This window comes from Panicum virgatum, chromosome 4K, assembly GCF_016808335.1.
Source record: "Panicum virgatum strain AP13 chromosome 4K, P.virgatum_v5, whole genome shotgun sequence".
Classification (NCBI taxonomy): Eukaryota; Viridiplantae; Streptophyta; class Magnoliopsida; order Poales; family Poaceae; genus Panicum; species Panicum virgatum.
This window is the reverse complement of record NC_053139.1, coordinates 5,882,744-5,910,274: the sequence shown is the minus strand read 5'-3', so window position 1 is coordinate 5,910,274 and position 27,531 is coordinate 5,882,744. Positions and strand designations below refer to the sequence as shown.

Genomic DNA, 27,531 nt, shown 5'->3' with positions numbered 1-27,531 from the left:
ATTTAATATTTGCAATTCTGGAAGTCGAAAAATTTTAAAAATTTATGCAGTAGCTTTATCTATGCATGTGTATTTCACTGTAAAAGTTTCCCTTTGTTTGGTTCCTAACTATAGTTTTCTTTTTATTGTTGTTGCTAAGAAATGTTTTCTTGCGTATGTAATTTCAAGAACTTGTTTTGCTCATGTGTAAGTCTTGTTAAATCAATTAGAACCAGAAGGTTAGTGGTTTTTTTATAAACCTTGCTTAGGTCAACTTGTTAAGCTAAATGGTCTTAGTGTGCTCTCATGCTTATGTTTGCTTGTTAGTTAAATAAAGTCTCTAGTAATCTTTCTTGCTTTGTAATGTTGCAGGGATTTTTTAAACAAGTTTAGTAATACTTTTTGTAAGAAACCCTTCAGGCTAAATACATTGAGTGAACTCTTATTTTGTAGCACCAACTCATTTTGCCTTTTGAGTTTGTTTGCAGTGCTCACTCGATAAATGATTGCACAGTCATGTCTTTCCTTTAATCGCATTGCATTCCATTTCATCATGCTCGTGCCCATGCAATCGTGACATTGTGCCTACCTTGCTTGTTCTTTTTGTTGTATCGTCTACTGCACTTCCATACTTTCAGACATCCGAATTGTTGCATCTCATTTAGGTACACTAGATGTACAACGCGTGGACGTGAAACACGTGCTGACGGAACCGAACCACAAGACGGTGTTTAGTGAATGTATCTTAAAGAGAGAAGGATCAGCTGAAGCAACCGAAGTCCCAGTCCAAGGTCGGAAGGGCCCAAGGCCTTGTTAGCACTAACACTGACTTAGTGTTACTCCCAGGCAAGCCCCGGAGCATAACCCCTAATTTGAGTATTCAATGTTTATTTAAGTATTTGTGCATTTACGTTTTTAGGAGTTGTATGGAACCCTAGTATGCATGTTTCTCCCTAGGTACCTATGAGTCTATACTAGTATACAGGTGTCATTAGTATTGTCATGCTTAACTAGGATTCGGTAGAAGTCGAGTGATTGCTGTCACTCGCGAGCTATAGGTTTATGTTACTTATGGCAACGTGGCTTGAGAATGAATCAATGAGGAAAGAGAAATGGAGACCAGGTGTGGCAGCACCGCCCAAATTAATCCGGCTCAAGTGCGCTAACCATCACCCTAAAGGTAATTCCGGCTAACACGCACTTCAAACGGAGTAATCCGGCAGGACTGTCGGGTAAAGTCCCGAAGAATCCACCTGAGCGTCGATCGAACCCAAAGCTTACATACAACCCACACGAAAGTGAGTCCAGAGAGTACAACATTTCACAAATATATTACATTACCGAGTCTTAACTTAATTATTACAAACCAAGTTCGAAATCTCAGAAAGGTACTTGAAGTTCAAATTGAAAGTAGTTCAGAGTTCAACTGCAGCGGAAATAAAGCGAGTTCTAAACGACAATACAATATGTCATGATGAAGCCTGTACATGACATCACTCGGCATTGTCATCGTTGGCCGGAGTCAAATCCCACTCCACCGACCAACCAGGGGGTAGGGTACATGGCCAAGTCAAGCTAGCTATCTGATCTTCAAATATATCACCTGAAACAAAATTGAGCCACAAGCAAGGCTGAGTATACTAATACTCAGCAAGGCTTACCCGACTAGGATATACGTAGCCCTCTAACTAGACATGCAAGGCTTTTGGCTTGGGGGTTTGTTTTTGCCGAAAAGCAATAAAGAGTAAGTCCTTATTTTCGGATTTTAGCTTTCAAGTTCTAGTTCGATTAACCATTCCACATTAGCATCTATCCAATAGCATACATGGTGAAAAACAATTATTTTTCATCATTCAACCATCTTCCTCATAATCAATGTTTCACTTCTTACTCTATGTGGCAAAAGGGTTAAGCAGTCCCAATATCCGTGAGAGGCGGACGATTCGAATCAAATTTGTTAACATGGCCAGGCAGACCTAAGCACACGCATGAGAACCCAGTCCCCACGCAACATTTCCCCTTTCTTTCCGGCTCGTGGATTAGGGTCACCCCCTTCGACTACAAGAGCCCCACGCCACGGTCGACACCGGGTCGTGACCACGCTTGCACCCGCATGTGGCCGCATGAGAAACAACGTTCAGAGAGGGTGAGGGAAAAGTCCACTCCCCGGGCCGATCAGGTACTTAAGCTTACCGATTACCATATTTCTCGGCATGTGGTTAGTACGTTCAAACGCTTAACCACCACTACCACACACCGCGGCATTATCCATTTTCACTAAACAGACGGGGTTTCACCAGTACAACAACCCCGCCCGTATACCTTATATTGCAGTGTGTAGTAAACATCCAACTCCTATAATTCTCGCGAGTGACAGGAAATCACTCGACTTCTACCGAACCATTAGCATAGCCAACTAGCGACCTATACATGCTAGTATTCAAACATAGGTACTTAAGGTTATGCAACTAGGGTTCCAAGTAGTTCCTATAAACTTAAATGCACAAGTAGATAGGAATAACAATAAGTTGCATAAATTCAAAAATAGACGGAACATGCTCCGGGGCTTGCCTTCCTGAGCGGAGCTATCCTTGGGCTCTTCTGAACTTTGGTCCAGGTCTTCAGTAATTTCAGTTAGATTAACTTGAGCTTCACGCTGCTCACTCTCGGACTCCGGCACCAGCTCGTACGTACCGTCAATGAGAGTAGTCAAATCTACATGAATGCATATGCGTGAGTTGTGGTGATGGTCACAAACTTAATTTAATTCACTATAGAGTTGTAAAATATTTTCTTTACATCTCCTTGGGCAATCATTTGTAGAGTATTATCTAGATTAACTATTTCTTATTAAGTAAGTGAGGGTTTTGTTATTTTTAGAAAGGTTATTTTCAAGTGCAAGCATGGAATATTCCAAACAGCTGATGGGTATAGCGTATGAAGATGAAATTTTTATGGAGAGTCAATTACTTAATTACAAACCTGCCATCAAGTTTTCAGCTATTTTCATTGAGCATATTAATTATTAAAAATACATTAAACAGCTACTGCTAGGATTAAGATTCATTTATACAGAACAAACCCTACAAGTAAAGATGCTACAATTTTTACTGAGTGCTCCTCAACTTATGTTAAGTCTACTGTAAAAATTTCAGATTTAACTAAGTAATACACAAGGCATGAAAAATAGCACAATGTATAGCTGCATGGATCAAAACTAAATTCCACAGTCTGTTATACCAAGATTCTGAGCCTTAAAATTTATAAAAATGGTTCCCAACTTAATTAAAGACAGTAGTAAAAATATTAGATTTTTCCAGGTACAGGAACTATTTTTCATGATTTAGTACATTTCTTCCCACCATAAATTATTTGGACCAGTTTGACTTAACTAAAAATTTCCAAACTTTTTATGAAGAATAAATGAATCTATATAGAGAAATTGTAAAAGTTTCAGCTCATGAAACATATCAGAACAAGTTGGATAAATAAAAATATTTAACCTAGGCTTAAAGCAAGACCTAAGTAAATCTATAGCTAGGCATGATAACTTACTATGAAACTTTTACACAAGGCTATGAATCTAACATGTAACACACTGACCAAAAATGGCCAACAGATCATGCATGTAACATGAGATCTAATAAAAGCTATATTTTCCTTGTGTTTTAAATAAAGCAAAAACTATTGAGCAAATAAAAACGTGCATGTAAAAAAAGTTGTAGATCTCTTTGCAAGTATTCTAGAACAGTTGAGTTGGCAGTTTTCTGATTTTTCTACGATTTTTAAACGAATTAACAAGTTCGCTGTTTTTGAAAACCAAAAGAAAAGAAAACGAGATCTTGCATCTAGGCCCCTGGAAAGATTTGGGGGCTCGCACATAAGCCCCTGGCCGGAGCCAGGAACAGAGGAGGCAGCGACGGCGGCGTTTCCCGGCAAGGGAGCTCGCCGGCGGCGAGGGGAAGTGGGGGAAAGGCAAGAGGGAGGCGAGAGCTACTCGGAGGTGGCCTTGTCGAGGTCGGGGGCGGCCGGGAGCGGGGTCGGCGGCGGAGCATCGGCTCACCGGCAGTGGCGAACGGCGGCGGCGCCGCTCCAGCGGCTCTGCGCGGTGGGGAGCTTGCCGTGGAGGTTCAGCGGACCACGAGGAAGCAAGTTTGGGGGTTAATTTGAGTCGAGGAGGGGCGGAGCAGGGTGTTCCGCGGTGGGCGGCGGCCGGCGGTGGCTCTGTCCGCGACGACGGCGCGCCGGCGGCGATGGGGATGACCGGCCGGGTCGAGGAGCTTTGGGGCAGCGAGGATGGCACGTTCCGGGGTTCAGTTGGGACCGAGGAAGGGCAGAGAGTAGGGCTCCACGGTGGAGCTCGAACAGCGGCGGCAATGGTGGGGCGGCGGCGCCGTTCTGGCACTGGGGCGGCGCGGCTCGGCTTTGTGAGGGAAGAAGAGTGGAGAGGAGGGTGGAACGCCTCTTGGCGAAGCAAATGGGGAGGGGAAGAGCTCGGCAGGAGGGGGCGTAGTAGTAGAGCGAGCTCGGAGCGTGCGCGTCGCGGTGGCGTGCTCGCCGCGCGGGAGTAATTGCTGGGTCAGGGGCAACAACGAGGAGGGTTGGGGCGTCGGTGGCGCATGGCATTGAAGGCCGGCCGCGGTCAGCAGCTCAGGCAGGTGCATGGCCGGGCTCGTTGGGCGCCACAGCGGCGTCGCGGTGCGTCGTCGAGCGCTCGTCGTTTGCGGTGTGCTCGTCGACGGAGCAGAGCGCGGCAGGCTCGACGGGACGGGGGAGGGGGAAAGTCAGCGGGCGGGCGTGCAGGCGAAGCAGTCATGGCCGGGCAGTGAGCACAGCGGTGCAGCGGCGCAGCGAGCTTGGGTGCTCGAGTGCCCTGCCTTGTGCGCAGGGAGGAGGAAAGGGGAGAGAGAGAGAAAGAGAGAGGTCAACAGTTTGACTCGTTTCAAACTCAAAATTTTCAATTGAAACTCGAAAAAGTTTGAACATGAAAGTTGTTCAAAATTCAATTTCCTACAACTTTTCTTTCAGGCCAAAATTCATTTGAGCAATGGTTTGGAAGTTAAAAATTTGAATTCAAGTTTGGATGAAAACCCCCTAAACCCACTGTTTTTTGGGGTTTTCTCCAAATTTCATGTTATAACTTGAAAAACTTTGAATACGGGAGTTGTTTATCTTGTAAAACTCTACAACTTTTGTTTTGGGCAAAAGTTCATTTGAGCTAAGGTGTGAGAGTTGACTTTTCGGTCTATTAACGGATTTCTGGTTTTCAAGTAATTGAAAATTGGGGGGGGGGGGTTTAACTTGTCATTTCCCATTAATTGCATGTGTTAAACAGTGCTAAACACCGAAGTTGTTACAGCCTACCCCCTTAAAAGAATCTCGTCCCGAGATTCAGATAAGCAAGCTAAGCGAGGAAAAGGGGGTGTACCTCCAGTTGTATTCAGAAAACCGGGGAAATTTTGATTTAGGTAGCTTTCAGTTTCCCAGGTAGCTTCCTCTTCGGTATGGTGACTCCATTGAATTTTGTACATTTTAACTGCTTTTCTTCGAGTGACCCTTTCCTTTTGAGCAAGAACCTTGATAGGATACTCGACATAAGAGAGATCTGGTTCTACCAATATTTCTGTTTGTTCAACAATCTCGGTGGGAACTCGGACACATTTCTTGAGTTGAGAGACATGGAAAACATAATGTACTGCTGCAAGTCGAGGAGGAAGTCGCACTCTATAGACCACGGGTCCACAAATCTCCATGATTTCATAAGGGCCAACATATCGGGGAGCTAATTTGCCCTTTACTCCGAATCTCTGCACACCCTTGGTTGGCAAGACTCGAAGATAGACATGATCACCCACTTCAAATTGTAAAGGGTCTCTCCTTTTATCAAAATAACTCTTTTGTCTAGATTGGGCGACTTTTAGATTCTCTTGTATTACCCTTACTTTCTCTTCTGCCTCTGTTACGAGATCGGGTCCGAAGACCACTCGTTCTCCAACTTGCGACCAGCTCAAAGGGGTACGACACCGTCGACCATATAAGGCCTCAAATGGTGCCATTTTCAAGCTCTCTTGGTAACTATTATTGTATGAGAACTCCGCTAGAGCTAGACATTTGTCCCAACTCTTGTCATAATGAATGACACAAGCTCTCAACATGTCTTCCATGATTTGGTTCACCCTTTCAGTTTGTCCATCAGTTTGTGGGTGATAAGCTGAGCTTCGAATCAATTTCATCCCAAGAGATGCTTGCAACTGTTCCCAAAAGCGTGCAACGAACTATGTGTCACGATCAGAAATGATTGTCTTGGGTACCCCATGCAAGCAAACAATGCGATCGAGATAGATCTCAGCATACTTCTTGGCAGTGTAAGTAGTATGTACCGGAATGAAATGTGCCGTCTTGGTGAGTCTATCCACGATAACCCAAATGGAATCGTGCTTCTGGGATGTGTTTGGCAATCCAACAATGAAGTTCATACTTATGTCTTCCCATTTCCACGATGGAATAGGCAAAGGTTGAAGTAAACCGGCTACTTTCAAATGGCTGGCTTTTACTCTCTGACAGGTGTCACATTCTGAGACATATTTAGCAATTTCCCTTTTCATCCTAGTCCACCAGAAATTTTGCCTAAGATCTTGGTACATCTTGGTACTGCCCGGGTGAATAGAAAATTTGGAAAGATGTGCTTCGTCGAGAATTTGCTTCCGAAGATCATGATTTTTCGGAACAACTAAACGACTTTCCGTTATGGTCTTGACGAAAACACTTATACTTCCTTTCTCCTTGAGAGAGTTTTTGTTTAATGATCCCAACACCTTTATCATGTAATTGGGCCATAATAATTTGATCCTGAAGAGTTGGTTCAACTGAGATGTGATTTAAAGTGCCTTGGGGAACCATTTCTAAATGGAGCTTCCTCATCTCATGACAGAGGGTTTCAGAATAGGATTCCACGGATAGGCAATGGCAATGAGCTTTGCGACTTAGTGCATCCGCTACAACATTAGCCTTTTGTCTGGGTGATAGTGCACCTCAAGATCATAATCTTTGAATAATTCTAGCCACCGTCTTTGTCTCATATTTAGGTCAGCTTGAGTAAAGATATATTAGAGACTTTTGTGATCGGTGTAGATATTGCAATGAGTACCCATAAGATAATGCCTCCATATCTTTAAGGCATGAATAACAGCTGCTAACTCGAGGTCATGAGTAGGATAATTCTGCTCATGGGGTCGAAGAGTTGTGACGCATAAGCAATAACTCTATTGTTTTGCATGAGCACACAACCAAGACCAGTACCCGACGCGTCACAATACACGTCAAAGGACTTGGTATTATCGGGTTGAGCTAAGACAGGTGCTGTAGTCAACTGCTCCCTTAGGGTGTGGAAAGCCTTTTCACATTTTTCATTCCACACAAATTTTACTCCTTTCTTCAACAGTTCAGTCATCGGCTTAGCAATTCTGGAGAAATCCGGAATGAATCGGCGATAATATCCAGCTAAACCAAGAAAACTGCGAATTTGATGAACGGAGGTGGGAGGTTTCCAGTCCATCACCTCTTGCACTTTGCTAGTATCCACCGCTATGCCTTCGCTAGAAATAGTGTGGCCCAAGAATTTCACACTACCTAGCCAGAATTCACACTTGGAAAATTTAGCATAGAGCTGATGGTCCCGAAGACGTTGGAGAACAATGCGCAGGTGCTTTGCATGGTCTTACTCATTTTTGGAATAAATAAGGATGTCATCAATGAAAACCACGACGAACTTGTCAAGCTCAGGCATGAATACCGATTTCATGAGATACATAAAGTAGGCAGGCGCATTTGTGAGACCAAAAGACATGACTAAATATTCATAGAGTCCATATCGTGTGGAGATGGTGGTTTTAGGAATATCACATGGACGAATCTTGATCTGATGATAGCCAGAGCGAATATCAATCTTTGAGAAAACTCGAGCTCCAGCTAGTTGATCAAAGAGAACATCAATGCGGGGAAGTGGATATTTGTTTTTAATTGTCACCGCATTGAGAGGTCGGTAGTCCACACACAACCTCAAACTATCATCCTTTTTCTTTACAAAGAGGGCTGGACAACCCCAAGGTGATGCACTAGGGCGAATGAAACCTTTGTCTAGAAGTTCTTGAAGTTGAATCTTTAACTCGGCCAACTCCTTAGGTGGCATTCTATATGGTCTCTTTGAGATAGGGGCGGTGCCTGGCTGCAACTCAATAATGAATTCAATGTCTCTATCTGGTGGCATTCCTGGCAAGTCATCCAGAAAAACATCGGCATACTCGCATACCACCGGGATTTCTTCTACTTTGGATTCACTCATAGCAAATGCACAAGAATTCATGCACTCTTGAAATGGCAAATAGAGAGTAGTGTTTCCATGGGTTGGGGAATTGATTTCAACAGCTCGGGAAGGAATGTCTAAGACCACTCCATGCCGATTCATCCAATCCATTCCCAAAATCACATCTATGCCTCCAAGTGCCAAAAGGATCAGTTCAGTTTTGATAGTTTTGCTACCCAATTTGATCGGAACGTTTCTCATGATTTGATTGGAAGCAACCTTTCCACCCGGTGTTGATATCATATAAGACCCTTTGGTATGACAGAAATCCAAACCCACTTTTGCACCAAATTTTGCATTAATGAAGCTATGTGATGCACCAGAATCAAATAATATAATTGCAGGCTTGTTGTGGATAGAAAATGTACCCGTCATCACTGGTACGCCCTCGGGAAGTTCTGTAAGAGTGGTGAAATTGATGCGCCCTTGCCTGACCTGAATAGTCTGCTTCCTGCCCTTGTTCTTGTTGTTCTGATTAGAGCCTTGGCCCTGGTTTTGTCGCTTGGGTTGCGGGCACTCACGGGCGAAATGAGTGGAGCTCCCACAATTGAAGCAACGATTTCCATCACTTGGACGGGCGGGCGGTGGAGCATTTGGCCTTGGGCCAGTTAACTGAGGAACAGGGGAACGTGCAACACCCTACTGTAGTGGAGGTCTGATAACCCAACGCCCTTGCTGAGGGGCTTTCTGAGGAATCTGGGGTGCAACATTCTGCACTATGCGATACCTATGTGGCTGCGCACTAGAGGGTCCAGCTGGCGCTTTCCTCTTTTTCTCAGCACGGTGAGCCATGATACAGTCCTCTTGAGTGAGTGCTAGATTAACCAGCTCATTGTATGTGTCGACCTTAATGGGGTTTAGACGTTCCTTGAGCTTGGTATTTAAGCCTCTACGAAAACGATCACTCTTCTTAGCATCTGTGTCAGCATGATAGCCCGCGTACTGACAGAGATTGTTGAAAGCTTGGGCATATTGGAGAACTATACGTGTCCCTTGAGTAAGAGCCAGGAACTCATTTAGCTTCATTTCCATGAGTCCTTCTGGAATATGGTGACCCTTGAATGTAGTCTTGAATTCATCCCAAGTGACAATATGATCAGCTGGGAGCATGCCAAGGTAGTTATCCCACCAAAGACGCGCCGAACCACGAAGCTGTTGCGCGGCAAAGCGAGCCTTGTTTTGCTCTGAGCATGGCACCAGAAGTAGTGAAAACTTGGACTCGATTGTGCGAATCCAAGCATCCGCATCCAGTGGCTCTTCTGTCTTGTTGAACAGAGGGGGCTGAGTTGCCAAGAATTCCGGGTAACCAGCAGCTTGAGGTTGATGAACATTGGGTCCACCCCGTTGCTGTTGTTGTTGTTGTTGTTGTCCCTGGACGAGTTGACGGAGTAACTCGGTTTGGGCGGCCAGATATTCCGCGAAGTTGGGTGGCGATGGTGGCGGCTGCTGCGATCCGCTACCATTCGCGTTCCCGAAACCCTCAGGGTTGCCACGTGTCACTCCCACCATCTGGAACGGCAAATTCTTTCATTAGTATGGTGATATATGACATCCCCAATGTACCGAAGGGTAAGCGCGGAAAAGTAGAACTGGAATGAGTATGATAACAACAGAGACAACAATGCTGTTCGTTACAAAAAAATCCATAACTTGCACTTTGTTCATCGAAATGCGCCCAAATTTTGACAGCAGATAGATAATTTACCATACTACAACTTTGGTATTCAACTCCAAAGCTAAATCGATAGTTGAGATGGTCGAAAATGCAATTTTTTTGCCTCTCTGCCCAGTCTGTTTTTCAGCAGACCGTGGTACAATGTTCGGGCCATAACTATTGTCATACAAGTCTAATGATGCTGAAATTTTGTGAGCACCCAGGTCATGAAATTCACAACAACTTTGGTATTCAACACACAGCCCAGAAATGCAAGGAAACATGGATAAAATTTAGACAAGTTTCTGCAGTGATAGATTCAACTGCAAGCAAACCATTACAACAATCCATCAAATTCTTAGCCAAGACCTAAGCGATTAAGGTACTTTTACATCTGAGTGGCACTCATTACAAAAGCAAAGTACTCAACTCTTAGTTAGCCTATTACATCACTGTCCAAAAGTTAGGCTACCCTATAGAGGAGTATGCGCGAAAGACTACTTAAGACATCATCTAAAAGCCGTTAAGGTTGTTGACTGACGACTCGCTCCTCACTGGTGAGTAAGCTCCCAAAAGTGGTGGCAGGGGCACTCCAGACGTAGTGTCAAGTCTTGAGATACCCTGAACCTCCTGGGGCTCCTCCTCCATGGCCTCGGCCTGGGCCTGCTGAGCCTCCAACATCTCGATGTGATCCAAGGCATTATTTAGCTGAACCTGTTGGGCGGTGAACTGCTGCTCCAGAAGTGCAAAGTCAGCATCCCTCTCGTCCAAGAGAACATCACGCTCCTCAACTAGACCCTCAAGTTGGCCAATATGGGCATCAAGATCCCTGATCTGCTCGTTCTTAGCAATCACTATCTCATGGCTGGTCCGTGCAGAACCAATGATCTGGGCCATGGCTTTGGCTTGTAAGGTCTGCAAGTGGTAAAGTGCATTCATGCACTTCACCGACATGGAGATAGTCTCTGCAGCTCTATTCTGCTGAAGGTACCCAGTGTGTCCGACCCGACTAAGCCAGTTAGGGTCATTGGGCTGCTCTGCTGGGAAGAGGCCAATAGGGGTTAATGCGACAGCTGTATAATTCTTTTTGCAAAACTTGTTGAGTGCTGTCATGGCTGCAATTTCCCAAGTGTCAACCAGACGGTGTCCAACTACCTCCAGCTCCAAGGAAGCCCAGTGAGCTGGAAAAGGGTGGGGAGCATGAGTTATGCGCACGCGACAGCGTGCGACTCCCATCTCGTGGAACTCCTCGCCCACATAGCGCGGGGGACTGGGATATCCGGCATCGCGCATCACTTCCCAAAGAATGGAGGGAAAACCCTTCCGGTGTGTGCACTCGGAGTGTGCACGCCCATCCTCATCAAACACCAGGAGAGCAGGGGCAGCCATCTGTACAAAAGATGTGCACAAGTGAGTGATGGTTAAAACAGATTTTGGGTAGTGCACGAAAACGAGTATAACTGAAAGCACATAGCTCTAAAAATTCTCAAAATTTATTGGAACATTCCTAAGGTTCTCAGGCACAACTTTACTAGTCAACCCAAGAGCTAGGTCAGAGCCTAAGAAGGTATTATCCTTAGAGTTTTCCTTTGCTGTCTGCCCAGAATTTTCAGTGACCAGAGAGCTAGTAAAATGAGTGCTGAGGATAAACTACTAAGCCTAAAATTACCAAATTTTTACAGAAGCTCGGTGAGTAAATTTGGCACAAGTTTTGTGTTGAACACATCTGCAGAAAACATCTCTAGTAAGTCCTAAAAATTCGTGCAACCGAAGTGCTCAAAACTGACAGAAAATAGGGTGTCAAAGTTTCTAGTGTACCCCACTGTATACTAGTCGAAAAAATCCCAAATTTAAACAGCAGCTAGTAGACAAGTTTTGGAGCAAAATTATCCACGGGCACTTCTACAAATAAAGTCATCTACTATGTCAAATAAATTCATCTCCCAGAATATAGCAGGAAATGACATATTTCTAGATAAACCTTAATCGAGAGAAAATGAACCGTGCTCATGTGCAAACCTTAATATCCCCAACTAACCCACATCTATTTTAATTGGCTTTCAGTTTATGATCACGATGCATGCACGACCTATTCGCCCTCACAAGGAAAACAATTGCCAAATAGATTTGGACTTACGGGGTTAGCACCGGTGGCATGGCACAATTTACGTCTCTCCCTATATATATATTTTTAGCCGAGTTCTAACCGTTCTTAACTTACGTAATCGTGGTTAGTGTACCTACAAAAAATTGACAGATATATATTCATTGAACCTTTCATGCCAGCACACATGAAAGCGTCCCCATACATTACCGCTCACTATAGAAGCGGCTTCCATGTGTCCAACACTGCATGGACAGCGCTCATACGCTACCGAGGTGGCGTATTCACAGTTTCTTTTACTCCCAATATAATCGACCAATGATCGGTATATTGACAGCAGCTCAAGTAGGCCACTGCTTGAGCGCAGCGTTCGGTTCGCATCACCGACGGGAAGGTCAAACTCCCTCAGCTGACTGAGTATACTTTACTCCCAATATAGCCGACTAATAGTTGGTATATTGGCAGCACCTCAAGTAAGCCACTGCTTGAGGGCAGCGTTCGGCTCGCATCACCGACGGGAAGGTCAAACTCTCTCAGTTGACTGAGGATCCTTACCGTCTTACCTTAGCGTAGGTGCGTCGTTACATAATGTAAAATACTGAATTTAAAGTACAGAAAGAAATGTGCTGGAAGTCAGTTATAAATAACCCATAAGTTAGATAGCCACCTAGTAACTCCCATAATTTTCCCTAGGACTTTACGTACTATGCATGATCCTTAGCGAACCAACGTATTTTCCAAACGCGATTGTGTGGCTAAGTTTTAAGGAAAACCTTTGAAATCTAGTCGCACTCTCGGGTGTGCGCTTTGTTCGGCTCTGATGCCAGCTGTGGCAGCACCGCCCAAATTAATCTAGCTCAAGTGCGCTAACCATCACCCTAAAGATAATCCCGGCTAACACGCACTTCAAACGGAGTAATCCGGCAGGGCTGTCGGGTAAAGTCCCGAAGAATCCACCTGAGCGTCGATCGAACCCAAAGCTTACATACAACCCACACGAAGGTGAGTCCAGAAGTACAATATTTCACAAATATATTATATTACTGAGTCTTAACTTAATTATTACAAACCAAGTTCGAAATCTCAGAAAGGTACTTGAAGTTCAAATCGAAAGTAGTTCAGAGTTCAACTGCAGCGGAAATAAAGCGAGTTCTAAACGACGATACAAGATGTCATGATGAAGCCTGTACATGACATCACTCGGCGTTGTCATCGTTGGCCGGAGTCGAATCCCACTCCACCGACCAACCAGGGGGTAGGGTATACGGCCAAGTCAAGCTAGCTATCTGATCTTCAAACATATCACCTGAAACAAAGTTGAGCCACAAGCAAGGCTGAGTATACTAATACTCAGCAAGGCTTACCCGACTAGGATATACTTAGCCCTCTAACTAGACATGCAAGGCTTTTGGCTTGGGGTTTGTTTTTGCCGAAAAGCAATAAAGAGTAAATCCTTATTTTCGGATTTTAGCTTTCAAGTTCTAGTTCGATTAACCATTCTACACTAGCATCTATCCAATAGCATACATGGTTAAAAACAATTATTTTTCATCATTCAATCATCTTCCTCATAATCAATGTTTCACTTCTTACTCTATGTGGCAAAAGGGTTAAGCAATCCCAATATCCGTGAGAGGCGGATGATTCGAATCGAATTTGTTAACCTGGCCAGGCAGACCTAAGCACACGCATGGGAACCCAGTCCCCACGCAACATTTCCCCTTTCTTTCCGGCTCGTGGATCAGGGTCACCCCCTTCGACTACAAGAGCCCCACGCCACGGTCGACGCCGGGTCGTGACCACGCTTGCACCCGCATGTGGCCGCATGAGAAACAACGTTCAAAGAGGGTGAGGGAAAAGTCCACTCCCCGGGCCGATCAGGTACTTAAGCTTACCGATTACCATATTTCTCGGCATGTGGTTAGTACGTTCAAACACTTAACCACCACTACCACACACCGCGGCCTTATCTATTTTCACTAAACAGACGGGGTTTCACTAGTACAACAACCCCGCCCGTAAACCTTATATTGCAGTGTGTAGTAAACATCCAACTCCTATAATTCTCGCGAGTGACAGGAAATCACTCGACTTCTACCGAACCATTAGCATAGCCAACTAGCGACCTATACATGCTAGTATTCAAACATAGGTACTTAAGGTTATGCAACTAGGGTTCCAAGTAATTCCTATAAACTTAAGTGCACAAGTAGATAGGAATAACAATAAGTTGCATAAATTCAAAAATAGACGGAACATGCTCCGGGGCTTGCCTTCCTGAGCGGAGCTAGCCTTGGGCTCTTCTAAACTTTGGTTCAGGTCTTCAGTAATTTCAGTTAGATTAACTTGAGCTTCACGCTGCTCACTCTCGGACTCCGGCACCAGCTCGTACGTACCGTCAGCGAGAGTAGTCAAATCTACATGAATGCATATGCGTGAGTTGTGGTGATGGTCACAAACTTAATTTAATTCACTATAGAGTTGTAAAATATTTTCTTTACATCTCCTTGGGCAATCATTTATAGAGTATTATCTAGATTAACTATTTCTTATTAAGTAAGTGAGGGTTTTGTTATTTTTAGAAAGGTTATTTTCAAGTGCAAGCATGGAATATTCCAAACAGCTGATGGGTATAGCTTCTGAAGATGAAATTTTTATGGAGAGTCAATTACTTAAGTAAAAACCTGCCATGAAGTTTTTAGCTATTTTCACTGAGCATATTAATTATTAAAAATACATTAAACAGCTACTGCTAGGATTAAGATTCATTTATACAGAACAAACCCTACAAGTAATGATGCTACAATTTTTATTGAGTGCTCCTAAACTTATTCTAAGTCTTCTGTAAAAATTTCAGATTTAACTAAGTATTACACAAGGCATGAAAAATAGCACAATGTATAGCTGCATGGATCAAAACTAAATTCCACAGACTGTTATACCAAGATTCTGAGCCTTAAAATTTATAAAAATGGTTCCCAGCTTAATTAAAGACTGTAGTAAAAATATTAGATTTTTTCAGGCAAAGGAACTATTTTTCATGATTTAGTACATTTCTTCACACCATAACTTATTTGGACCAGTTTTACTTAACTAAAAATTGCCAAACTTTTTATCAAGAATATATGCACCTGAATAGAGAAACTGTAAAAGTTTAAGCTCATAAAACATAACATAACAACTTGGATAAATAAAACTATTTAACCTAGGCATAAAGCAAGACCTAAGTAAATCTATAGCTAGGCATGATAACTGACTATGCAACTTATACACAAGGCTATGATTCTAACATGTAACACACTGACCAAAAATGTCCAACAGATCATGCATGTAACTTGAGATCTAATAAAAAGCTATATTTTCCTTGTGTTTTAAATAAAGCAAAAAATATTGAGAAAATGGAAAAGTGCTTGTAACAAAAGTTGTAGATCTATTTTCAAGTATTCCAGAACCTTTCATTTTTCTACGATTTTTAAACAAATTTACAAGTTCGCTATTTTTGAAAACAAAAAGAAAAGAAAACGAGATCTTGCATCTAGGCCCCTAGAAAGATTTGGGGGCTCGCACATAAGCCCCTGGCCGGAGCCAGGAACAGAGGACGAGGCGGCGGCGGCGTTTCCCGGCGAGGGAGCTCGCCGGCGGTGAGGGGAAGTGGGGGAAAGGCAAGAGGGAGGCGAGAGCTACTCGGAGGTGGCCTTGTCGAGGTCGGGGGCGGCCGGGAGCGGGGTAGGCGGTGGAGCAACGGCTCGCCGGCGGTGGCGAACGGCGGCGGCGTCGCTCCAGCGGCTCTGGGCGGCGGGGAGCTTGCCGTGGAGGTTCAGCGGACCACGAGGAAGCAAGTTTGGGGGTTAATTTGAGTCGAGGAGGGGAGGAGCAGGGAGTTCCAAGGCGGGCGGCGGCCGTTGGTGGCTCTGTCCGCGACGGCGGCGCGCCGGCGGCGACGGGGATGACCGGCCGGGTCGAGGAGCTTCAGGGCGGCTAGGATGGCCCGTTTCGGGGTTCAGTTGGGACCGAGGAAGGGCGGAGACTAGGGCTCCACGGTGGAGCTCGAACAGCGGCGGCAATGGTGGGGCGGCGGCGCCGTTCTGGCACTGGGGCGGCACGGCTCGGCTTTGTGAGGGAAGAAGAGTGGAGAGGAGGGTGGAGCGCCTCTTGGCGAAGCAAATGGGGAGGGGAAGAGCTCGGCAGGAGGGGGCGTAGTAGTAGAGCGAGCTCGTCGCGTGCGCGTCGCGATGGCGTGCTCGCCGCGCGTAAGTAATGGCCGGTTCAGGGGCAGCAGCGAGGAGGGTTGGGGCGTCGGTGGCGCGGCATTGAAGGCCGGCCGCGGTCAGCAGCTCAGGCAGGTGCATGGCTGGGCTCGTTGGGCGCCACGGCAGCGTCGCTGCGCGTCGTCGAGCGCTCATCGTTTGCGGCATGCTCGTCGACAGAGCAGAGCGCGGCAGGCTCGACGGGACGGGGGAGGGGGAAAGTCAGCGGGCGGGCGTGCAGGAGAGGCACTCATGGCCGGGCAGCGAGCATGGCGGTGCAGCGACGCAGCGAGCTCGGGTGCTCGAGTGCCCTGCCGCGCGCGCAGGGAGGAGGAAAGGGGGGGAGAGAGAGAGGGGAGAGAGAAAGAGAGAGGTCAACGGTTTGACTCGTTTCAAACTCAAAATTTTCAATTGAAACTCGAAAAAGTTTGAACACAAAAGTTGTTCAAAATTCAATTTCCTACAACTTTCCTTTCAGGCCAAAATTCATTTGTGCAATGGTTTGCAAGTTAAAAATTCGAATTCAAGTTTAAATGAAAACCCCCTAAACCCACTGTTTTTCGGGGTTTTCTCCAAATTTCATGTTGTAACTTGAAAAACTTTGAATACGGGAGTTGTTTATCTTGTAAAACTCTACAACTTTTGTTTTGGGCAAAAGTTCATTTGAGCTAAGGTGTGAGAGTTGACTTTTCGGTCTATTAACGGATTTCTGGTTTTCAAGTAATTGAAAATTTGGGGGTGGGGATTTAACTTGTCATTTCCCATTAATTGCATGTTTAAACAGTGCTAAACACCGGAGTTGTTACACCAGGCAAAGATGATTTTGGTTTTGGATATGAAATGGATGGAAAGTAAGCATCCGCCTATGTCGATTGAGGACCGTACCGTTGTTGGCAGTGTTGATCGAGGATTGAACAGTACTAACCACATACCAGAAATAGGAGGTAGTCGAAACCGGTAAACTGTGTACCACTTTACGACGATACTTTGAATTCTGTCCTGCTACGCTGGGCGTGGGATGATGGCGGGTGTTGGATTGGATGTTGCCTCCGGGGTTCTCCGGGAGTTCACTGTGAGGGGCCCTTCACTTGGGTTTTAGCAGGCGTAGTTCAGATGTCGTGGTAATGATGGGAACAGCTGACACGTGTGGCTCGGTGTGGTTTGCATGTGTCGTGTGAGTTAGGTCCACCTTGCAAGGTTAAATCAGATCGATTCGCCGTGACTCGCGGTTATGAGAGCCTTGATCTCTTTGTCACATCGTAGTAAAGAAGTGGAATGAGAATGGCAATGTGATGAGATATGTTTATGGTACTCTTGAAAAATATAATGTGATATACCATGTTTGCTCTAGATGTTTATGCAAACCTAGTTGATATTTGTACATTAAACTTGAGCTAAAATATTGAAAGTAATGATCCACTATTAGTTGTTTTCTAGCAAAATAAACTCCAGAGCCAAAAAGCTTGCATGTCTAGATAGTGGGCTAAGTATACCCATGTCGGGTAAGTCTTGCTGAGTAAGAGTATACTCAGGGTTTGTTGTTATTCTATTTTCAGGTATTTGTTGCTGGTTGGAGCTAACCAGGATTCACACCGGTGGGCTCGATGTGACATTCTCACGGCTTCGTAGTATCGTGGTTTTTGAATCAAACTTTTATTTAGATTCCGCTGCAGGTTGAACTCTAATAACTTTTATTCAAACTTGTTTGTAAAACTCTGCATTGCAAATTAAAGTTGAGAACTTTATCTGCTTGTAATCATCTGTGTTCGTCTTCGTGCGAGACTTCCAGTGTTTTTCGATCCTTAACCCGACAGACGTCCGGATTATACCGTTTTAAGTGTGTGGTAACTTGATTAACCATTAAGATGATAGTTAGTGTACTTAAGCCGGTTTAATTTGGACGGTTCTGCTACAGTTACTAGCTCGAAAGCACGGTTGTCAGAGGTTGTCAAGTTTGTCCTCGATATGAGATCCTTATACTGTAAGGGAGTATTGGTGGGAAAACTGTTGAAAATAACAATGCATTCTTGAGAAAGAATTTGGAAATAGCAATAGATAGAAGTTGCCATGTTTCATAGTAAGATAAGAATTCTTTATAATTAAATATTTTACATAGTTTTATAAGTATGGAAAAGATTCTAGAACTAGATATTTTGTAAAGAAGAGTCTGAAAACTGCCACATTACCAACACCACATCACCACAAGCACCTATAAATAGATATGCTTCCCTCCCCTCTTATCATACCATGGTATAAGAGGTCTCAACTAAGAGATGATGATATTATAGTTATGTAGTGTAGTTGTATCATGTAGGGTAGCTACATAAAAAGTGTATGAATATTGTATTATAATAAATTATAGTGAATAAAGAGTGTAGAGGCTCGAGAACATGTTAAATGCGACTTGTTCATCTACGCTCTAGCAAAAATAGTATTAGCTATAAAATAAAAAATTGCAATTTAAATTTTTCCGTTGCATCAACGAGTTGCTCAGAATAATTGGTAGCTGAAACTCACAACACTACTACGATATAGTCCATTCAGCAGATAGTATTACTAAATCAATTTTTACTCACTGGATGAACATCCTCAAATTTTAACAAACTCTAGTCATAAATAAATGACAAATTAAAGTTCATTAGCTAAATTTTGAAAGGCTTATGAATTGAGTGCCAATTTTAGTGAGGCGTGCAGATTGAGTTCCAAATTCTCAAATTTCTGCGCAGAAGGAGGTGGTCATGATCTGGGGATGCCCGGGGAACAGGGGACCACCGTGACGTCCCATGTCAAGCACCTCGTCTTGCCTTCTGCGGCTCCCGCTGCAACCATGGACATCCGAGTTCTGCCTTCCCACAAGGTGGATTGAGGATGGTTTACACTTGTGGACATCGCCGCACCATTGGAGAGCCTTGCAGCAACGCTGTACAACATGCGTAAGCAGGAGGACCATGAGATGGATAGGCACCGAATTGAGACAAAGGAAGAGAGGGAGAGGAGGCTGCAAGAGGAGAGAGAGAGGAGGCTGCAAGAGGAGGGGTTGATGCACAAGCAAGAGGAGGAGAGGAGAGGAGGAAGATATGCCAGTGAAAGAATGAGGATGGGAGAAAGGGGAGGCGGTGGCAGCTTTTAAGATAGGGCCGGTGTACCCACCTCGATGGGATGCTATATTGGGAAAGAATGGTGGGGTGCAGCCTAGGTTGTTGCCCATGTTCAATCTATCAATGAACAACAAGAAGTAAGTTTTGTGCAAGTACATCAAGGAAAAATGGCCTCAAGACATGCTCCAAAAATTGGAGGATGGTGATTATCAGTATTTTTGTCCCATCTCGAGGACAATACCGCTATGAGCATCAACATCATCAAGGTTTCTTGAGGTTTTCGACCGACAAGAGGTCGCTCCATGGATGAATCAGGGTGTATACTGAGCTCTGTGTTGGTGTTTTTACAAAGTCTGAAGAAAGTTTTGACATCAACTTTCATTTCTGATAAATTCAGTACAGTGATGGATGATGGATTGGTAATATCTGGCGCGGTGGATATCTATTGTGATGATATCTCCTATTCCAAGCTTTTGACAATAGAATATTGATGGTGAAGTCATGATTCCTTTCTCAACTCTGGTGGTACAATTGAAGAAGAAGTTACAGTTGCAGCTTACAGATGAAGAGTTGGATATCTACAGCTTGTCTGTAATAGATGTTGATGAAGAATACGATGAGCTTGCACTGCATCATCAACAGTAGTCACAGCTTGTCCCAACCAAGCGAAAGCATGAGTTAACAGAAGTTGCACTACATGATTACAACATGTTGTTTCCAACTCCTTGGCAGTGTGAGGCATGACCGCAACAGTTTGTGGTGTCGAGTTGAAGGTCTGGTGGCGCGAGCAGCAGCTCTATTTGAGGTGCTTGTGTCTAAACAAATCCCATCATCTTCAAATGAGGTGGATTTTCAGTTCAGTTTGTTTGGTTATCCAAAGTTTGTTTTCTCTGTGATATTGTACTAGGATTTGCTGGATTCCCAACCTAATGTTATTTGAATCTTGAGCAGCCTTGACAATCTTGATCAGTCGCGGTCATTTTGTTTGCCTGGCTTTCTTTGCTTTACATGTTAATTTTTCTTTTCTTTTTTACATTCTTGGTTCTGGTTACAGTATCAAGATTTTCATTTGGTACCTCCACCAAGGCGTTATTTTAACCAAGGATAATTTAGCAAAAAGGGGAGTAAAAAATGTTGCTTCTGTGATTGCAATGAAACAATTAAGAACCTCTTTTTTTTATTGTCAACATGCTAAAATTATTTGGCGTATTGTTCATATAGCTACTAGGTTAACCGCAGTGAGTCAATATCTCATATGCTTGGACACTGGTTAACTGGCATAAACCAGAAAGATAGGGGCTACTACTCTTATGTGGGCTATTTGGTGTACAACAGTAGGGACCTCTTTTACGAAGGCTATTTTTAGGGGGGAGCATACTGGGTGTGATTTTGGTCCCTACTGTAGCCCAAGGAATCAAGGGAGACCGTCTGTTTGGCAAACCAAGCATTAGAGGTCATCATTTTGGATATCTTTGCCAACAGTGGATGGAAAAGCAATAAGTGTGTGTGTGTGGGGGGGGGGGAAGGGGGGTTGATCATGCTACAATATATAAACTTCATGTGTTCTGTGCATATTTTCTACGATCAACTATCGGATCTGAGGCAGTGAGGCAGTGGTCTGCACGTTTACTGGCGGACGGTTATTATTAACAATGCAGGTTATCCAATTGACCTGAGGATTTGTTTAATACAATACGCCACAAAACTATTTACACGGTATGAACTGGGAACAAAAGGAGCTAGCGATGTGGAGCTATATCTGAACAAGTTCCCGACGTATTTGGTGCACCACTATCATAATGTATGGCGGTTATCAACACATTTCTTCGACAGCAATCAGTTTAAAAATGTTATTTCTTTCTCTTGAGCATTTCCAGTATCAATTCCGGTTTCCTACATTCTTTGCTTTCCACGCAACATGGTGAGAAGACGTTATCTATCCTAGAGCTAATGCAGCCAATATGAGCTGTATTTTTGTTGAGTTCCTTTGGCTTAGTTGGATATTTCATGATCTTCAGCCTTTTCCGCCCCAGACCCGCAGAGATCTTCAGAGATCCAGCACCCCTATCTGTGTGCTTGGTTCTTTTCTTCGATGTTGGCAATACAACCCTGCTCGAGATGTCAATTTCTTCACGTGCAATGGCTTTGCCATCACCGATGGAGCTATTATGACCCTTTCTTCTATCCATTAACAATCCATCCAACTTAGGACCTAAGCAACCAGAGTGCAGGCTTATCTTGATATTTGCCTCTGCTCTGCATGCTGATGCTGTTGCGGCTGAAATGACATGATGCGGGTGATTGAGTGCCACTTGAAGAAGTCGCTGCTTCTGACTAAAGGGGCCATCACTGATGAGCTGGCTCATCTTCAGACACTCGAGTATCTTGAGCCAAAGTTTCTCAAACTGGTAAATGATTTTTCCTTGTTGCATTTCACAGTACAATGTGGAAGATAAAGAGAGCCACTCAATAAGTTGATCTCCAATAATCTGCAAGGACAAAATGGAGTATTCATGCAGTTAGGCATAAAGAATATGTGCTTGTCAAATGAAGCTGACTCTCCTAGAAACATTTGGAGCTATATAAGTACTTTATTCTAGAAATATGTGCAAACCTCGAAAAGAAGAAGAATATCTTCATTTAATTTGACATGCCCAACAAAATTGGATAAAGATTGAAAAAACCTGAAGCAAAACCACGTTAAGAGAAGGAATGAGATATAGACTGAGATATAAACTCAAGTGCTCAGCTGATAGCAGCTTATTGCTATTAAAACCAACAAACAAGACTGCAATTTTGTAAATCTGTTGAATGACCTGCTTGTGACTTGGTGCTGTCCAGCTGGATTTGCTTTGAAACCAAATATTGAAAACCTCATAAACCTGCAATATCATGAAATGCTTGGAGATTATTGAAACAGATTGAGGCTGTTGTTATTTTAGATATGATATATTAGATCTGATTTGTTTAGAAGTGAAGTCAACAAACCTGTTAACAAGGTTCAAGCAGCTCAAAAAAAGGCTAGGCTGCCTGCAACCAATGAAGTCTTCATTTGTTTCATGCAACTCTTGGTTAGCATATGCTAAGATTTGATCATTCTCTAAGAGTCCAAGGACTACTTCACAGAGAGCAGAAAGGATAGCAGTATTTTCTAACTTCTCTGGACAATGCTGAACGTTGGCTTGGAACAATGCCATGTGTTCATCAATAATGTCAACCAAATAGTCATAAAAACCCTCAAAGAAAACCTTTGATGTAGCCTTTGATTTACAGGAGCTTGTACAGAGGGATTTATAAACTTCAATGGCTAATTCCACCTCCAGGTCTTGCGCAACAGGAGCACATGAGCTATTTTCAGCATTCCAAATAGTAGACAAGCCCCCAGGGTATAAAAAAGTAAAAAACGGATAGCAGAAGAAATGACGGAGCACAGCGTAGGAACTTGATCCAAAAGTAGAGATAATTCTCTCATTCAAGTGTTTTGCAACTATGGTCCACACCATCAACCATTTTAATCTTTGCCTATTAAACATCGGACACATGATCTGCATATACATAAAAGAAACGACAGCATGAAGACTCTTCAGGATATCTGATGAAGAGAGAATAAAAGCCAACTTCTCAGTATCTCCATGCGACAGCTCTCCAGTATACTGAGCTACCATGGACAGAGACAGTGCAGTCACATAAACTGCTGGAGAAACCATCTCCATGTAAGAAAGTGGTTTGATTCTTGGAAAAGAGACCTTTGGACTGCATTCTGCAGACCGGTTCTCCTTCATGTATTCGATGTCTAAGCATATCTCAATCTTTTCAGAATTTAAAAGAGAATGATCCAACTCCCCCACAATAACTTTCACAAATTGAAGACCAAAATCCAGTAGCATTGCACACTTGTTACCACTATGCTTTCCTACATGATCCTGAAACAACTTCGTCTTTACAAACTTGCAGAGATCTGTAATGCAAAGCCTGACTTGTTCATAAGAACGCTTTTCTTTAAGTTCAATTCGAAGTCCTACTACAAGAAACTTGAATATCTCTGTTGCAGAATCCATAACAATCAGCATCTTTTCAGGAATCATGTCCTGTAACAGTTCTGGATTCAGAATTGTGCCAAGAATGTCGAGTTGAAAATGAAAGCAACCAATGTCCCATGGTAGCCATTTGATATTTTGAGCACTCAGCAAAGACTTGAGATGCATACAAGATTGGGCAACCAAGTTCTGATTCACTGCAGTACATAAATCCTCTCTGTGCCTGCTTTTTGATGAACTAAAATCATGAAAAAGATTCATGCAAAATGACCACAGTGGCTTGTTCTGATCATTGATTCCAAATGAGAAAATTATTTTGAGTATTGGCCCAAAAGCAGCCTCCAGTATGGGTAAATGGTTGATCAAATTACCGAGTCTATGCAGAAGGTAATTCCATGTACTCAAACAAGAAGAGCTCAGAACAATATTACGACTTCTCGAAAGAACTTGACATAAAGGCACCATAATTAACCTTGTCCTTTTCACCTGAGCAGTTGCATGTTCTCTGGGTTCTGATGGGGCAATCACAGTTTCTTGACCCACAGATTCTGTAGCCTGAGATGGAAAAAATGCATCTACCAAATTTCTCCAGGAAACCTGTGGATCCGAAATGACTATCATAATGCAATAGAGAACTTCATGTTACTAGAAAAGTTACTGTGCATCAGAAAAAGGAAGAAATAGTGTAACCTACCATTGTAGCAATCTGGACTTGTGTGTCTACATCGATGAACATCTGTTCAGGAACCTTTAGGAGTTTATTAAGTAGAGGTCTATTATTCACTGCATATGTACCAAGTAAAGATATGATCCATCCCCATGACCTCACTGCTTGAACTTTCTTTGAAGGATCATCAAGCATATTCATCATGCGGCAGAGAACCTTTCGCTCAAGGTCTATAGCTACAGCCTATACAGAAAGCATAAAAAAGAAGCTAAACTGAGAAAATAATCACCAGATGAGCTCATACGAAACTGAATTATTACAGCAAGTAAAACAGATGGAATATACAAAGTTGCAGGGTCACAGCACTGAATCATTCAATAAGCCAAATCCAGGAAACAAAAGAGGTACCCCCCCCCCCCCCCCCCAAAAAAAACTTGGACCCATCTGTAATTTGTTGCTGATGAAATCAGGGCGTTGCCCATGATGGGAAAAACAATTCACACATATCAAATGCCATACAAACACTAGTATAAAACCAAACATTATGCAATGTATACGTTTTCTAAATTAATCAAATAATAATAATTTCCAGCTTGTGTTGGGACATGCCTTCTATAATCAATTTAGACTATAAGTAATAAATTACATGAATTTCAATACTACAAACTAAAGGAGGAAATAGTTGTGTAGCCTCCAAGCCCTATGAGTATGATGTTAAGCCTTCTTAACACTGATATGTTGTTGATGGCAAATTAGTTCAGTGTCATTTTACTCATCTCTACCAAAGCTATACTGTGGTTACTATATTAGGACATTAATGTCACTAATTGGTCAAACCAATTCAGCTGAATTTCCTTAGCACTCTAGCCACATCAAGAAAATATGTACGAATTAGGACTTATCCATATGAAGCTGATCGAGATTATCACAAAGTGTTACCTAATTTCTTTATACCTTCGAGTGACTATTAAAGTAGTTGCACTCAGGTGGTCAGGTACTTGGGTTGCTTACACACTAACAAAAAATTATTCTGTTTAGAGAAAAACAAAACTCCGCCACAGTGTGCATATATCCAATAACTTTGCATACAACAGACAAGTAATTACTTACCAGATAGATCAAATTGTGAATTAAATACAACTGTGGTAATAGCAATCTTTCAGTTACCTTGGAAAGAAGCGGTTGAGGTGGTAGGATAATGCATGACACTTTAATGAGGCATCTTTCTGCCATGTCCCTTTGTGGTTTATCAGCACTTAAGAGTCTCCGGTATATTGGTGGAACCCATAAGCTTGATAGGTCCCTCATCCTTTTGCGACTTTGACAAGAAAGCTTCATGATAGCCTTCACCAAAAAGGCAGCACTCCAATTTATATTAAAATATTCCACGAGAAAGCAAGAGAAACAAAGATCAAGGTATATATTAAGTAGTTATCTTGCAGTCTATGTTACATGAGGAAAGTTCATACAGATATGACTCATATAATATGATTTTACATCATTTGAGGAAAATACTGATGAAACTAGAAGCATCGTGAAGGAAGACGGTTGTTCAACAATGGATGCTGCAAAGCAGTTATTTTACAGCAGATATTTGATTGCTAGTTCAACATCCTAGTCACAAAATGCAATGACATAGAACATAATTTACATGCGCATAATTACCTGAGCTCCCTCAAATGTTGTTGACAAGGAACCAAATGGATTGTCGAGTGCATGAACAATAGCAGTAACCACTTGGTCTGCTCTATCCTCTATAATCAATGGTTCCAACTGCTGAACAGAGATGCACCAGATTCCCAAATTACAAACAGACTGCAATAACAAAATCAAGAGGAGAGAATGGGAAACATATACTAAAAAATCAAACACATATTGTTCACATCAAAATTGAGCGCTTTAAGCACTTGACAAAGAAAAATGGTTGGCCAGATCTACCTTCACCCGAGTATTCATGATTAGCTGCACCAAGGTATCCAATACAGCCTGGGCCATCTGCGCTGAAGGAAAAGATAAATCTATTATTCGCTATGCTCACTAAATCAAAAATGCAGTGCCTACAGCTCACATGTATGAGAAGAAAATGGGTTTGCCCCATAGATATATAGCGGTAGCATCTGTCAGGTTGATTCACTGACAGATAAAAAATCAAAACAATGATATTGGATTGCAAAATGATGATGCTATCTCGAAGAAAATCGTACGATAATATTCTAGAACGAAAGAAGCTCAGTTAGTTGCAGAGCACTAATCGAAAGCAAAAGTTTAGACCCATAGGGTCCTAAAACATTCAGGTGGGTTCAGATGCGTGACCTATTATTCTAGATACATGTACCCAATGCCGCAAAGGGGTGAGTTTTTATGTTAAACCACACTGCTAAAGGCCAATATACTTCTCAATGAAAAGCACTGTCTCCATGTTCACATCATAGGCTTCCTCCCACCGAGCAACTAGCACAAATTTCGGTGTGAACTTTGCTGGATCGAATTTGTTTACCGTCGATCTGTTCACCGATTCAAATGTGTTCAACCATCACTGAGCATTTAACTGAAGAGATGCGGGCCCAGGGAAGTGCTAGCACCTGAGATGGTAGAGACGAGGACGGGGTGGTAGAGCGCGAAGCCGAGGCACTTGAGCGCGGAGGCCGCGACGGCCTCGTCAGGGTCGGCCGCGTCGCGGAGTAGGAGCGGGAGGAGCGGAGAGGGGAGCTCGGCGGCGAGGTCCGCGGCGGCGGAGGGGTCGTCGGCGCAGCCGCGCTGCAGGTGGAGGAGCCACGCGTACGCCGCAGCGTGGTCCGGTTCCGCGGCGATCTCCGCCACCTCACGCGCCACCGGCGGCGGCGGCGGCGGCGGCATTGTCGCGGAGGTCTAGGGTTTGGTTTTTGGCGCGAAGGGTGGAGGGCGGCGGTTTTGGGCGCGCGGAGAAGAGTGGCGCGACAGCCCGACAGTTGGGGTGGGGGAAGTCGTCTGTACTGAGGCGACGCGGAAATGCGAAAAGGACGACAAGGATTACGCCATCCCAAGGCGGAAACGGATTATACATGTATTTGGCACCGCTACACATATGATTGCACGCTTTGCCATTTTCGAATTGGTTTTGTTTCGGCCTGTATACATATCAAATGGCGTAGAGATGGCATAAATTCAGTTATAGAAATACGGTACACTTTAGGTTTTTCTTAAAAAAAGACATGGAGATTCGGAGACAAATTCCAGAGATCCAAGCTATTACTCCTTTGTTTGCAAAAATATTATTCGGAACGTCCGGTCCCGTGCACTCTCCAACGCTACACTATAACTGTCAATATCTATCTACTACCTTATTATAGCGCGTGGTCATGATCATGATCTTGCATTGTTGATCATGATTCATGATCTTGGTG

General features: G+C 43.5%; 1 protein-coding gene across 1 annotated transcript; it reads right to left on the bottom strand.

Annotated features, from left to right (window-relative positions):
- Positions 1-21,280: 21,280 nt before the first annotated feature.
- Positions 21,281-27,074, bottom strand: LOC120702767. Its single transcript, XM_039986689.1, has 9 exons — positions 26,731-27,074; positions 26,087-26,148; positions 25,814-25,963; positions 25,316-25,492; positions 24,176-24,391; positions 22,433-24,078; positions 22,261-22,326; positions 22,059-22,128; positions 21,281-21,933 (listed from the first exon to the last, which is right to left on the bottom strand). The coding sequence occupies exons 1-9, from the start codon at positions 27,002-27,004 to the stop codon at positions 21,295-21,297; spliced, it is 3,300 nt and encodes a 1,099-aa protein (XP_039842623.1). The 5' UTR covers positions 27,005-27,074; the 3' UTR covers positions 21,281-21,294.
- Positions 27,075-27,531: the final 457 nt, after the last annotated feature.

What these genes read in the sequence shown, in the direction of transcription:
- LOC120702767 (XM_039986689.1), bottom strand. Translation starts at nt 27,004, where the DNA reads ATGCCGCCGCCGCCGCCGCCGCCGGTGGCGCGTGAGGTGGCGGAGATC. An exon ending in TGCTTGAACCTTGTTAACAG is followed by an intron (nt 22,327 to 22,432) that starts GTTTGTTGACTT and finishes ATGATATTGCAG; the next exon opens with GTTTATGAGGTTTTCAATAT. An exon ending in ATATTCTTCTTCTTTTCGAG is followed by an intron (nt 21,934 to 22,058) that starts GTTTGCACATAT and finishes TTGTCCTTGCAG; the next exon opens with ATTATTGGAGATCAACTTAT.